We start from the raw sequence: 14,425 nt of genomic DNA on the forward strand, positions 1-14,425 counted from the left end.
TTACCTGTGATAAAGTGAAGGGGGAAAGAACCCTTCTTGAGATTCTTTATACTAGTCGATCTTGTTTAATTGTATGTCTATCTTTTAAAACCTACACATACGTGATAGAGCTTCCTTTCTACCATGTGTCTCCGTCAGCTTTTGATTAAGATTATGATTTGGGGAGAGAGGTATTATAGGAATTAGTGACTATTAGAGGGTTATTCTCATTATTCCTTAGAAGTTAGTGTGTAGTAGAATCTTTTGGAAGTGCTTTTAGAAATTTCTGATTCCCTGGCTCCACACTCAGAAGTTCTGATTCAGTGGATTTCAGTTGGGCCCTAGGCATGTGTACTTTGTTTTTGTACCAGGGATTGAACCCAGGAGCATTTTACTGCCACCAAGCCACACCCCCCAGTCCTTTTTATTTTGAATCAGGGTCTTGCTGACGCTGGCCTCAAACTTTCAATCCTCCTGCCTCAGTTTCCCTTGTTGCTGAGATTACAGGACACCATGCCTGACTCAGGCATTGTACTTGAAACATGCATACCAGGTGTTACTATTTTAGATCTTAAGTAAATTATGTTTTGGGATTAGTACTTTAGCTAGTCACTGGACACTAGTTGGATATGTATTACTGAAACAGATGTCAATGTTTATAACATTGCTCTGCATGTGGTGTGTGTATGGGGTGGTACAGATATTACTGATTATGGCACAATATCCCAAGACTAATAGAAAGTCTTGTTTTATGGTCGTTTCCCCGCTGCAAGGTCATAGTAATTTTGAACCCTATAACAAGGCAGGAGATGTTTGTACCTTATTGATTTTAGCACTTGAAAAAAAAAAAAAAAAGCAACAACTTTGTTTTCTTTTTTTCTGACATCCTCAGATTTAACTGTTGTCTCCTATGTTATTTCTACTTTTGAATTAGGAAAAAAGAGACTGATGAGTGTGTTGTATCTTATCTTTTTCATTAATAGGTTTGATTGAATTAATCAGTCTCTGTTCTATCAAAACTTTGGAGTGTAGGTACTACATGGTATTATGAATAATTTCAAATGGTGAATAAGGTCTTTTTTTAAAAATTTTTTTTGTAGTTGTAGATGGATGACATGTCTTTATTTTAGTTGTTTATTTTTTTATGTGGTGCTAAGAATCGAACCCAGTGCCCCACAGTGCCAGGTAAGCGCTCTGCCACTGAACTACAACCCCAGCCCAAATAAGATTTTTTTTTTAGTGAAAGTTTTAGTGTTTTTTGTTTTTGTTCCTCAGGAAGAGATTATATCTGGAAATTCTTAGGAGGGAATCTTTTTTCTTGAGTAGCATTAAGGAATTAATCCATTTACCTATGTGTATAATTTTGTGTTTGTTCACAATTGGTTGGGTTTTATCATAATAGTACCTCCCTACTTTCTGTTGTCACAATTACTGAAATGCTTAAAGTCTTTAGGAAATGAAAATATCAAAAAAGAAAAGAATTTAGGCAATTTAGTTTTCATAAAATGTTTGTATTACTGCCAAAGTATTTGTGTGTTTTATAACAGGCCGATTTTGTTTGCATATGAAGAGATTTTTCTTTCTTTTTGCTTTTTTGGTACTGGGTGTTGAACTCAGGGACACTCAACTACTGAGCCATATCCCTAGCCCTTTTTTGTATTTTTCTTAGAGATTGAGTCTCTGAGTTGTTTAGGGCCTTACTAAGTTGCTGAGGCTGGCTTTGAATTCACTGTCCTCCTGTCCTCAGCCTCCCGAGCCATTGGTATTACAGATGTATTCCACCACACCCGGCTGTTCTTTTTTTCCTGAATCCTGAATCTTCAGAGTATAGATGATGTCTTCTTTTCACAGAAGATGCTTACTAAATCTTAGGTGAATGGAACATAAATGGAGTAAAATAGAATAAGTGGAATAAAGATGATGTGGAGATATTATTTATTTTAATATTTTGTGATAAAAGGTAAAAAGAATCAAACTTATTTTGTTAATAAATATTTTAAATTTTTTAAATAAAATTTGAGAATGTTTTAGCTCCCAATTTTTACTTTTACCTGTGTTTTATAAATTTAATATGTTCATAATACTGTTTAACTGATTGAGACAAATTCTGGAAATTTCTTGATGACATAAAAGTGCTTTACTCTTTCCTTTGTAGCCTCTTTTTGGCAAGTGAAACTACTGGTTTTGAACTTTTTGCCTCATTCACATTTGGGTTTAATTTTTTTTTCTATATTTCAGTTTTTAAATAAAAAGTTTTATGGGGTTATAAATTCTGAACTAAGAAAATAACACTGGGCTTGGGCTATATCTTGCTGGTAGAATGCTTGAGGCTCCTGGGTTCAATACCTAGCACTGTCTGCTACCTTCAAAAAAATTGGTGGGTGAAAATTTACTGGTTTGGTTTTGTTTCTTTTTAGTGCTAGGGAATTGAACCCAGGGCCTTGCCCGTGCTAGGCAAGCAATCTACCACTGAACTATTCCCAGCCCCTGCACATGTTCATCTGATGGTGAAAACATTGGCTTCAAAGTTTAGCTTTAAGATGATTAGAACTTTTGTAAATACAACTGCAGTTTATATCATTGGTTCTTCCTTGAATGGTTACTTCTAACTTCAGTGGCCTGATTTTTGCGTAAGATATTAATCTTTCAATATTCAGTAGGTGTAGTTTGTAATATTTTTAAAAAATGAAGAAACTTGAACTAATTAGTTATGTAAGGGACTGTGATGTCCGGGGCAAGAAGGAGGCCAGAAGAAAATGGAATATATCTTTTAAATAAAGAATCAAAATGAACAGTTCACGGACTTCAGTGTTCGTTCATTTTACTTGTGCAAGAGTGCTCTGGTCATGTCAGAGGTATTTTGAAACGGTTGGTTCAGTAATTTGGCCTACTGTCTTTTTTTCTCTATAACAGTTTTTCTGTTTTCTACTACACCTTGCACATCCACCAATCCAAGACACCCTATAGGTGAGTATTTTTCTAGTTCTCAAATGGCATCACTTGTTCCCAGCCAGTTGCCACTTCATTAAAACTAGACTTTATTTTTCTACTCTGAATTATCTGGTTATTTGATTTCACAGAGGGTGTTCTACTCTACTACTTTAAACATTATCAGCAAACTACTGAAGAACCGTTTTTATATTACACCCCCCCATTTGACAATAAAATTAACCTTTTTTTCCCTGATATTTATCCTCTAGTAGTTTTTGAAGTGCTATTCTTGGACTCTGTTCTTTTTTAAATTAAATTTTTTTTTTTTTTGTAGCTGTAGATGGACAGAATGCCTTTATTTTATTTGTTTATTTTTATGTGGTGCTGAGGATTGAAGCCAGTGCCTTAGGCATGCTAGGCAAGAGCTCTGCCACTGAGCTACAGCCCCATTCCTCTCAGACTCTGTCTTTTTGAATTTTTTATTATAAGAACTGGAAAATTAGAACAAGCTAGTTACATATTTAAAGACAACATGAAGGTTTATTTTAATATTCTGAGATTACAAGTAAGAAATTAAAATGAAACTTATTTTAGTGATGCTTTTTAATTTTTCTCAAAAGTAAGGATGGTTTCTACCTAAAGAATTAGGAGAAAAATTACAAAAATGTTCTCTGGATATAATTATCTCATGTAGTTAGATAGGTTAATTCTCAGTTCACTTAATTATACTGATGAATCAGAAATCCTAAATCTTTTTGCTTTTCTTTGTCTTAGATTTGTCTGATTATTTTTCTGTTTTAGGTTTTAAATATAATTTTAAAAGTCTACCAAGAAAATGATATTTTCCTCAAGGTTTTGGAAATAGGGAGAATATTATGTTCAGTTTGTTAATTTTGAGAGGCTTAATGAAAAGAAGAAAGAAGTAAAAACAAAACCCCATCTCTTTTCAAGCTGGTGATGCTTTTATCTAGTTCAGCCTTGTAATGTAGTTGAAACACTTATAGTACTGCAGTATTTAACTTCTGGCTCTGTGAAGTTCTTATTATCCCTTAACCTTCTTTTGCTCTCCTCCTCCTCTCTCACACTTGGTAATAGCTGGATATTCTCTACATGTATTCCTGGAAAACCTAACCTAGAAGTACTGGCATGAAGTCAAAATTCATTTTTTTAAAGGCATGTTTTCTCATTTCTCTTGCACCCTGGGCATGTGGTGACTTGCATAGCTGAATTAGGTGGTTAGGTTTATAAGTTTTTTCAATAAGGTATATAGCTCCTTATTCTTTTTCATAAGATCATCTTTCTTTCCTTGGGTTCTCCCCAATTTTTCCTGCAAAGAGTGGGGAACTAGAAAGCGACAAAATGTGTTGGTCACTATCTTCTTCATACCATGCCTGATTTGGGTGGCATGTAATAATTTTTTGTTTTAAAAAACAAATGTCTCAGTTGCCTTTGTGCTCCTGTATGGTTCTTTCCTTTTGACAATATTGATGTTTGGTTTTTTCTTACTTTTTTTTTTTTTTTTTTGAGTAAAAATCCTTGGATTTTCATGATTCAGGATAGGAGAGTATATGTACAGAAAAGGTCAAAACTTGAGACTCCTGAAGGAGTTGTACTGTGTAGCTGTTCTGGATTGGTGGATATGCAAAAATATTAAATAAGGGAACAAATATTCCTTTTGATATGAGAGATCATAACATCCACATTTCTTCAAATTTGGGGAGAAATTTTTATTTGAGCTTCTTTCATTTGGTTTACTATTGAATTGGCCCTGCATTTTGTTTTCTACAGCAGATCCAAAGCTATGTAAAATATTATTTAATAAATCCATGTAAGTGGTAAGCTTACTCATTAAAGAATAATAATTCTTTTGATTCTTAGGAAATTTTCTGATAATCCTAATAATTTTTTAATGTTAAATTCTTATTTCTGTATCTGCTACATTACATTGGTGAATCAAAGTGTATTACAGTGAGGGAGAATCAGTGGGGAATTTTAGGAATAGAATTCTCACATTAAATTGGAAAAGTATAGTCAGATTTTTGTATTCATACCTAAATTTGTTAAAAATAATGAAGAGATATAATATTAACATTCAAGAATTTTTTGATGGACTATTGAGCTGTTGACTTACATGTGGAGGATTGTAGTTCTGCTTGGCTGTTTACTAATCCCCAAACCTGAACCTTACTGGTGTATGTTTGCCGAGTGTGACTGAAACTGTGATTCAGAATCTTTTTAATCACTGAGGAAAACTTCATTTTGTATTTTCGGACAATGAAGATATCTCAAGAGTTTTTTACTAATTTACTTATTGGTCTTTAGAGAACTAAGAATATTTTGTGACTACTTTATGAAAGATTGAAGTTAAGGTTATGGGAAGAGGTGAATAAGTGTATCAGCAGGTAGTTCATTTTAAGTTCTAGGGTGGTGCATCTTGGCTAAAAATGTTTATTTAATTCATATATTGAGTGATTTTAGACATTGTGCACAAACATTTCAATTTTGTTGTCCTTTTCTTCTTAATGTAAAGCTGACTGATAATGCTCTAATGTGGGTGACTGATTTTATGTTTATCTCTTTATTTCCAGCATATTTTATAGTGATGTTTTGCTTTATTATCTCTACATGATAGATAAGCGGAGTAATTTGATACTTTTATACTATTAATATATAGCAAATAGGAATAGTTAAGTGGCAAAAAAAATACCCTTTTTTGTTGGGGCAAGAGTATAGAAGCTTATGCTTGTGCATCATAGCTTGAAAAAGTTAAAATTATGGACTGAAACTTAGTGAAGTAACAAGCCTGAGACATTTTATATACCTAGGCGTTGCTGGGTAGACTGTAGAATAATGAATTTGAGTTTTTAAATGCCAATTCTTTCCTTAATTAGATATTTCGAGAAGCTCGAAGAACAGTACCAAGTATTGTTTACATGCCTCACATTGGCGATTGGTGGGAAGCTGTCAGTGAAACTGTGAGAGCAACTTTTCTGACATTGCTACAAGATATACCATCATTTTCACCCATATTTTTATTGTCTACCTCTGAAACCATGTACAGTGAATTGCCTGAAGAGGTAAGAACTAATTAAATATTTTTTCTAATTATATTGTTTGTATACAAAATGTCAAGTTTCATATCCTGGTTATACTACTTATTAGCCATATGATGCAGGCAAGTTATTTAATGTTTCAAATTTCAGTTTCTTTCCTTTTTAATTTAATTTTAAAAATATGGACACAATATCTTTATTTATTTTCTTTATTTTTATGTGGTGCTGAGGATCAAATCCAGTGCCTCACGTGTGCGAGGCAAACACTCTGCTGCTGAGCTATAACCCCAGCCCTCAGTTTCTTTTTTAGTATAGTAGTAATGTCTTCCTAAGTCTTGAAGATTGTGATGATTCAGGCTTAGAACAGAATCTGACATATAGAGAGCCTTCTAAGAAAATCTTAGCTCTTTCATCATCTGTTGCCTTATAATTATTTTAAATTACCTGTGAGGAAATTTGGTGGGATTTGACTCTTTAGTTCTTTTATTAGTAGCATCACATTAAGTTGTATATTATCTAATATGTATGTTTTTAAAACAGAAATTTAGCTTTTGAGTTCAAATCAAAGAGAAAATCACAATTGATTCAGAAAAGAAATTGGTGTGTCAACTCATGTGAATGAGATTATTTTTAAAAAATCGTCTTAATATTCTATGCTTATTGGGTCATCGAATAGTCTCCTTGAGAAGTGCTTAGAAATATTTTGCCCAGTTGACACAGTAGGAATGAGGATATAAAGTATTTAGATGTTTTAATGTTATAATATAAATCCTGATTATGTTAAATTTTATGATTAAGGTATTTGTTTACTGACTTCTTTTATGTCTCAGCTTTCATTAGCTATTTTGCTAATATGAATTTGAATTATTTACTGCTCTTATAAGGAAGTATATTAAGTTTAGAAAAATTTATTTTTGGTTATTCAAAATCTGATAGTACATGAAAACCATTAATCAGAATGTTTATAATCATACAGGGCAATGAAATTTAGCAGACTACTGTATGTAGTAAGAGTCAGAAAAACCAAGGTACTAACTTATTATAGCCTTTTGATCTTGGATAAATATATGAAGCTAGAATAACCTCAGTTTTCTTATTTATAGAATGTGAATATTAGATAATGTTGTTAGTATAAGCCAATGTATGGAAACTTTTTTTTCAGATCATAAAGCTATAAAATGTTTGGTATTAGTATTATGAAGTATGAATGCAGTTGAAGTTGATTTGAAAGAATGGACTGAATCTGGACATAACCTAGGAACAACTTTTAAAGTTAGATCCTCTCTGTCAATTAGTTTTAAAACTTTATAAACAGAAAGAGAAAACATAAAAAATATTTGGGAAATTAAACATTCCAGTTGAGAACATAATAATTCCCTGGAAATTTCCTTCTATATTGTCTTAAAATTTTATAAATAAGTCTTTTGAGCCATGCGTGGTGGCACATGCCTGTAATCCCCGCAGCTTGGGGGCTGAGTCGGGAGGATCATGAGTTCAAAGCCAGTTTCAGCACCTTATTGAGGCCCTGAGCAATTCAGTGAGACTCTCTCTAAATAAAATACAAAAAAGGGCTGGGAATGTGGCTCAGTGGTTAAGTGCCCCTGAGTTTAATCCCTAATACAAAAAAAAAAAAAAAAGGACAACTTTTGAGTTTATTGTCTTGCTACTGTTGCTTGCTACTGTTGTGCATGTACATATGTATTTGTTACTTTTGGTTTAATATTTCAAAGCTAACATTATTATATCATATACATTTTTAAAGTTACTATGTTTTCGGACTTTTTAAAAAAATTTTCTTTTTTTTAAACCGTAATTTAATTTATTTATTTATATGTGGTGCTGAGGATTGAACCCAGGGCCTCACATGTTCTAGGCAAGTGCTCTACCACAGAGCCACAACCCCAGCCCCCTGTTGTCGGACTTTTCAATGGATTCAAAGAGTGTATTGGGTTGTAGCTCAGTGGTAGAGCGTTTGCCTCCCACGTGTGAGGCCCTGGGTTTGTATCCCAGTGCCACATAAAAATAAATAAATAAAATAAAGATATTGTGTCCATCTACAACTAAAATTTAAAAAAATGTATTCTGACTAAATAAGGTTTTTCATTATTTGTTTATCAGTACCCTAAATTAGTATCTAAAATATTAGTAATTTACTAGCATCAAGTCCTGAGAGTACAACTTTCTTTTCTCACTTTATGTTCTGTATATTTAGCCCTTATTAATCAAGTACTAATGTTACTCATATTTTGTGAAGTGAGTATCATGGAAATTCTATGAGACTTCTGATCATATAACATGCTTTTTAATTGTCATTTTGTAAATCTTCTGGAATTAATGCTACTCTTCTAATCAGAAAACAAACCCATTATTCAAAGATGAAAGGAAAAGGTTTAAGGTTTTCTCAGCTTTTAAAAATAGAAGAAAACCCCAAAAGAATTATTTCCGGCTGGGTGTGGTGGTACTTGCTTGTAATCCCAGCAGCTTGGGAGGCTGAGGCAGGAGGAACGGGAGTTCAGAGCCAGTCTCAGCAAGAGCAAGGTGCTAAGCAATTCAGTGAAGACCCGTCTCTAAATAAAATACAAAAGAGGGCTGGGGATGTGGCTCAGTGGGCGAGTCACCCTGAGTTCAATCCCCCCATATCCCTCCCCCCTCAAAAAAGAATTATTCCCAGTGGAAGTAGTGCTTTGATAGAGAGCCAAAATGACAGTCTCATCTTTTAGAGCCCTTTTTACATTGTCTTGTAAATGTTTCTTTGTATATATCTTTCTCTCTTATAGTCCAGTTGTTCCCCCAAATAAGTTTATACTTTTATTCATGTTTATTTTTCATATTGTCTTAAATATTTTGTCCATGTATGTTTTATAATAGAAATAATAGAATACTGTATTTAGATAAATATTCTGGAGAGAATATTTTCAAATTTTAATTGATATGATGTAAGAAACATTTCTAAACTTTTTTTGGGAAATCATTTCTTTAGATTAACTGGACTCACAGACTAACAGAAACTAATGGGAGTAAAGTAACTTGCCTAGGGTCTCACAGCTAGTATGGGAAAGTGAATATTTTACCTCAGGTTTTCCTAATTCCAAAGGTCATATACCTAAATTGCCTGACATTCTCTAAGACTCCATAGAAGTAGTTACTGGATGTTGTGATGCTGAGGAGTGATATTTATCAAGTTAAAACCATTGTTCATTCAGCAAAAATTTATTAAGTGCCTATTATTTGCAATGCAGTGTACTAGTAAGTCTGAATTTACTTAAGGCAGGTAAATCTCTGTTTTATTTTTAAATTTTTTTCAGTTGTTGATAGGACTTTATTTATCGTTTTAAATTTATTTTTATGTGGTGCTGAGAATCAAATCCAGTGTCTCACACATACTAGGCAAGCACTCTTCCACTGAGCCACTACCCCAAACCCCAATTTCTGTTTTCTTTAGTCTTCTGTCCACAGTGTCTAACTTCCTAACACAGTCTCTGGATATACATATAAACACAAACAGACCTATATATGCATACATATTTCTAGTACAGTAAATCTTTGTTGAATGAATAAAATAGGTGAGGAAACAAAAAGACATTTACTGCTCCATGAGAATTAAAGTTGAGTGGGAAGAGAGACATTAAAAAATTAAAATACAATAAATGTATTATGTCCATCTACAACTGAAAAAAATTAAAAATAATTAAAATATAATAGATGTTTGTTATAGTAATAGGACATATAAGAAGTATGATACATAAAAGAAAAAATTAAATACTCTTAGAGTGGGGTTATGGTTCAGTGATAAAGCACTTGCCTAGCATGTGTGAGGAGTCACTGAGTTCAATTCTTAGCACCACATATAAATAAATAAATAAATAAATAAATATTTAAAAAACAACAAAACCAAAAAATAGTCAAAAGACTCTACTCTTTAAGAGATAACATTAAAAAAAAAAAAGAAGAAGAAGAAGAAAGAAAATGTATGCTGGTGATGTGCTTCTGTAGTGAAGTACTTGCCTAGTATCCATGAGGCCCTGGGTTCAAGTCCCAGTATGCAACAGGGAAAAAGAAAACAAGAAGCAAGTCAGAGATTGGAGAAAATATATCAAATAGATCACCTATCTGATAAATGATTTACATCAAGCACGTATTAAAAAAATCTCTTAAAACTTAATAATGAAAAGACTCCATCAGATGCTTTTTGACAAGGGTTTCAAGACCATGCAATGCAGAAAAGAAGCAGTACTGGGGAAATTGGATAACCACATGCAAAAAATTAAAGTTGGATATACAAAATTAACTCAGAATGGATCAAAATCTAAATTTAATACCCCAAACTTAAAGAGTGTTAAATTTAAACATAGGAGCAAAGCTTTAGAACTCTGGATTTGACAGTGAATTCTTGCATATGACACCAAAAGTACAGACAAGATAAAATAAGTAGGTTGGAACTCATAAAAATTAAATTTTTTTTGGCATCAATGGGCGCTATCAACAGAATGAAAGCAGACCCACAAATGGGAACAGATACTTGGAAATCATAAATCTAATAAGGGATTGAGTTCCAGGGTGTATAAAGCACAGCTTAACAATGACAAGCAAAGCATAACAAAAAAACGTAAAAAAAAAAAAAAAAAGCGATTCAAAAATCGGTAAGAACTTGAATAGACATTTCTACAAAGAAGATATACAAATGGGACAACAAAACATGTAAAAAGATGCTCAGCATCACTGGTCATTAGGGAAATGCAAATCAAAACCACAATGAGACATCACTTCATACTCATCAGGATGGCTATTATTTAAAAACACACAAACAACAGAAAACAAGTGTTGGGAGGAACGTGAAGACATTGGAATCCTTGTGCATTGCTGGTGGGAATGTAAAATTTTGCAGTTGCTGTAGAAGATACCAAGGCAGTTACTTAGAAAATTAAACACAGCTTCCATATGATCCAGCAAGACAACTTCTGGGTATATACCCAAAAAAATTGAAAGCAGGGACTTGAACAGGTATTTATGTACTCATGTTCATGGCAATATTATTCATAGTAGCTAAAGTGGAAACAACCATAATGTCCATTGACAAATCAATGAATAAATAAAATGTGGCATATACAAACAATGGAACATTAAAAAGAAAGACATTTTGGTACATGTTGCAACATAGGTACTTTGAAGGCATTATGCCAAGTGACATAAGTCATTCACAAAATGATGAATATTGTATGATTCCTCTTTTGTGATGTTCATATGAGAATTTATAAATGGCTAATAAGCCTGTGAAAGGTGCTATGTCATTAGTCATCCAGGAATGAACTACTGCTGCAGCCCACTAGAATAGCTATAATCAAAAAGACAGATAGTGCCAAGTGTTGGCAAGGATATAGAGAAACTGGAGTCCTTGTACACTGCAGGTGGGATTGTATAATGGTACAGCCACTTTCCAAAGTTAAACATAAATTTATGGAGCGACTCAGGAGTTCTATTCCTGGGTATCTACATAAAAGAAATGAAAACATTAACACAAAGGCTCTTGTATGTGAATGCTTCTAGTGGTATTATTTATAATAACCAAAATATGAACCAGCCTATATGTTCATTACTTGATAAATGGCTAAATGTAATGTGATATGTACATAAAGTGAAATACTGTTCAGTAATAAATAGAATGAAATACTGATACACACTAAAACTTGGACAAACCCGAAGATACATGTGAGCAAGAGAATCTAGATACAAAAGATAACATATGATATGAAATTTCTAAAGAGGCAAATCTCTAGAGACGGAAAGTTAGTCAGTAGTGATTGGGTTGATATGTGTGAGTGTAAGTGAGGATTAATTATAATTAGACATGAGGAAGCTTTTGGGGATTAATAAAAATGTTCTAAAACTGGCATGTGGTATTTGTACAATTGTACAAATTTACTAAAAATCATTAAAGTGTTTAAAAAAAAAAAAGCTTAATGAGAAACATCGAATGTGTGCCTAGAAAACCCAGGAGTCTCCCAGAAAGCATCAGTTTCTAAGTTGAGCATGAATAAGGGTTTAGGATTAATGTAACAAGAACAAGAAAAGAAGGTGTTCAGTAGAGTAGAGCAAGTGGATCTTTCCAGGAAAGGTACTAGGGAAAGCGATAGATTATTATGTCAGTGTGTGTGAGTGTGTGTACGCGTGTGCCTGCACGCAGGCACACGCATGTGTGTTAGGAATATGACTTAATGGATCCCACTGTTGTGTACAGTTCAGTCTACCAATTTAAAAAAAAAAAATTTGAAGAAGGAAAAAATAAAAAGATTTCAGGAAAGAATGAATAGCATGTACCAATGAGAAAGAGCATGGTTTATTCAGGGAATTATAAGAACCATTCTTGAGTATGAATTAATGTTGAAAATGATCAGAAGAAAGAGTCTTTAAAACTAAAACTAAATGTTTTGTGACTCTTGAACAGAATCATGTTATTTCTGTTTACTTTTTAATATCCAGTCAATGTGTAAGCCCTTTCTGCTATATACTATGTAATGCTTCTGTACCCCTGCCCCTTGCAAAGTCTCCCCTGTGTGTTTGCTACCCCTCTCATAGCTCTTCCATCATGGTATTATGTGCTTTCTTCGGAGACTCTAAGATCTTTGACAACAAGAAGCAAGCATGTTTTCTTCAATTTTATAATTGCAGTGTCTGGCATGATGTTTGGCACACAGTACATGCTGTAGTAAATTTGCTTCCAGAACTTTCAAAGAAGGGCCAGCAAAGCATAGATCAAAGGGTTGGAGGGAAATGTGCATGAAGGTAGCCTACACAAAACACCAGAAGGATACAAGTGAAATTTAAAAATTTTTTAAATGACTTGGATTTGACATAATAATTCCTCCTCCAGATTTTGAATTCTGATGTCTACCTTTCCTTGTTTCTTTTCTCAGAATTTCAGAGCTGGAAAAGGCAGTTAGGCTTTATGCACTTTGTGACCTTGAGCCAAATAATTTAAAATCTTTCTGACCCCAAATTTCATCATCTGTAAATAAAGGAATAATACATACCTCATTGTTATAAAGATTTAATGATGTAACATTTATGAAATTGTTGTGTTCACTTCGTAGAGTTAATCCAGTAAGTGGCTAGAAATGGCAAACCAAATGAATTATCCAAAGTTTACCACAACTGTATTGGCTATATTGAGGTTAGAATCTGATATCTTGAATCCTAATCCAGTATTTCCACATTGTCATGGTTGGTGCTGCTTAGTTCTTTTTTATTTGCTTTTTCCAATTTGACATGGGTTGGGTAACAAAATTAATAAGAATGTATTTACTCATTCAATACATGCTTCTTAAGAATTTTTATAGCTGGGCACAGTGGTTCATGCCTGTAATTTCAGCTATTCAGGAGGCTGAGGCAAGAAGATTGTAAGTTCAAGACCAGCCTTGGCAACTTAGCAAGACCATGTCTCAGAATTAAAAAAGGAATGATTATGTACCTCAGTGGTAGAGCACCCTTGGGTTCAATCCTCAGTACTGCCAAAACAACAGCAGCAACAACAACAACAAGTGCTATATTCAATGGATGGTGGTGGTATAGAAAAATAAATGAATAAGAAATGGCATTTGCTCACGAGGAGTTTGGTGTCTAGATGGCAAAGATAGACCTTCCAAAAAAATATAAACTGAAGTGTTAAGTTCATGGTGAAAAATGTGGATGATGTAAAGAGGACTTAAATTGCATATCTCAGAAGGGGGAAATCTGGGGTCAAGTCTTTATAAAGCAGGTAAACAGATGTGAGGTAGGTAATCACCAGGTTGAAGGAACTGGGGAATGTGAGAATGACTGGCTTTTTTTGCTTTAGAATTTTCATGGAAGGTGGTGTCAGAACACTCTGTGAAGAGGTCAGCGGTCTAGTTTATTTGCAATAGAAACAGGATTCCAGAGGATACAGTGAATTAGACTTGGTATAAAAAAAGAACATAGGCTATGAAGTCAGTGGATAGGAATACAAAGAAATATAAGGATAAGAGAGGTGGCTTAAATGACCTTCTAGTTCCTGTTGTAGATTTGAGATAATTACTTTTTCAGCTCTTACGTAAAAGCTCTTCAGGGCTGGGGTTGTGGCTCATTAATAGAGTGCTCGTCTAGCATGCATGCATGAGGCACTGGGTTCGGTCCTTAGCACCACATAAATGTAAAATAAAGATATTGTGTCCACCTAAAAAAAAGCTCTTGAGGTTGTTGCCATCTGAATATTATCATCAACTTTTTGCTACAATCATTTTTGTTATTATCATACAACTCTTCCAGATATAATATCATTTATTAGTGTTTTGGGTAACTGGACAATCTTCTATTCTTGTTCAGTCCATGAATGTTATATGAATATTGAAAACAGTACTGGAAATTGAAGAAATAACCGATGTGATTCTGCAGTCTGTATACGGGGTAAAAATGGGAGTTCATAACCCACTTGAATCAAATGTGTGAAA

General features: G+C 33.5%; 1 protein-coding gene across 4 annotated transcripts in view; it reads left to right on the plus strand.

Moving 5' to 3' along the window:
• Atad2b (ATPase family AAA domain containing 2B) overlaps nt 1–14,425 on the plus strand; it is a 126,778-nt gene that overhangs the window by 77,018 nt on the left and 35,335 nt on the right. For all 4 annotated transcript variants that reach the window (XR_007348167.1, XM_048804754.1, XM_048804752.1 and 1 more), the window contains one exon: nt 5,802–5,987. Coding sequence is in view for 3 of the 4 variants with exons in the window: in XM_048804754.1 (XP_048660711.1) it covers nt 5,802–5,987 (186 nt within the window). In the remaining variant the exon portion in view is untranslated. The remainder of the gene's footprint in view (nt 1–5,801; nt 5,988–14,425) is intronic.

The sequence above is a fragment of the Marmota marmota genome, unplaced genomic scaffold (genome assembly GCF_001458135.2).
Source record: "Marmota marmota marmota unplaced genomic scaffold, marMar, whole genome shotgun sequence".
NCBI lineage: Eukaryota > Metazoa > Chordata > Mammalia > Rodentia > Sciuridae > Marmota > Marmota marmota.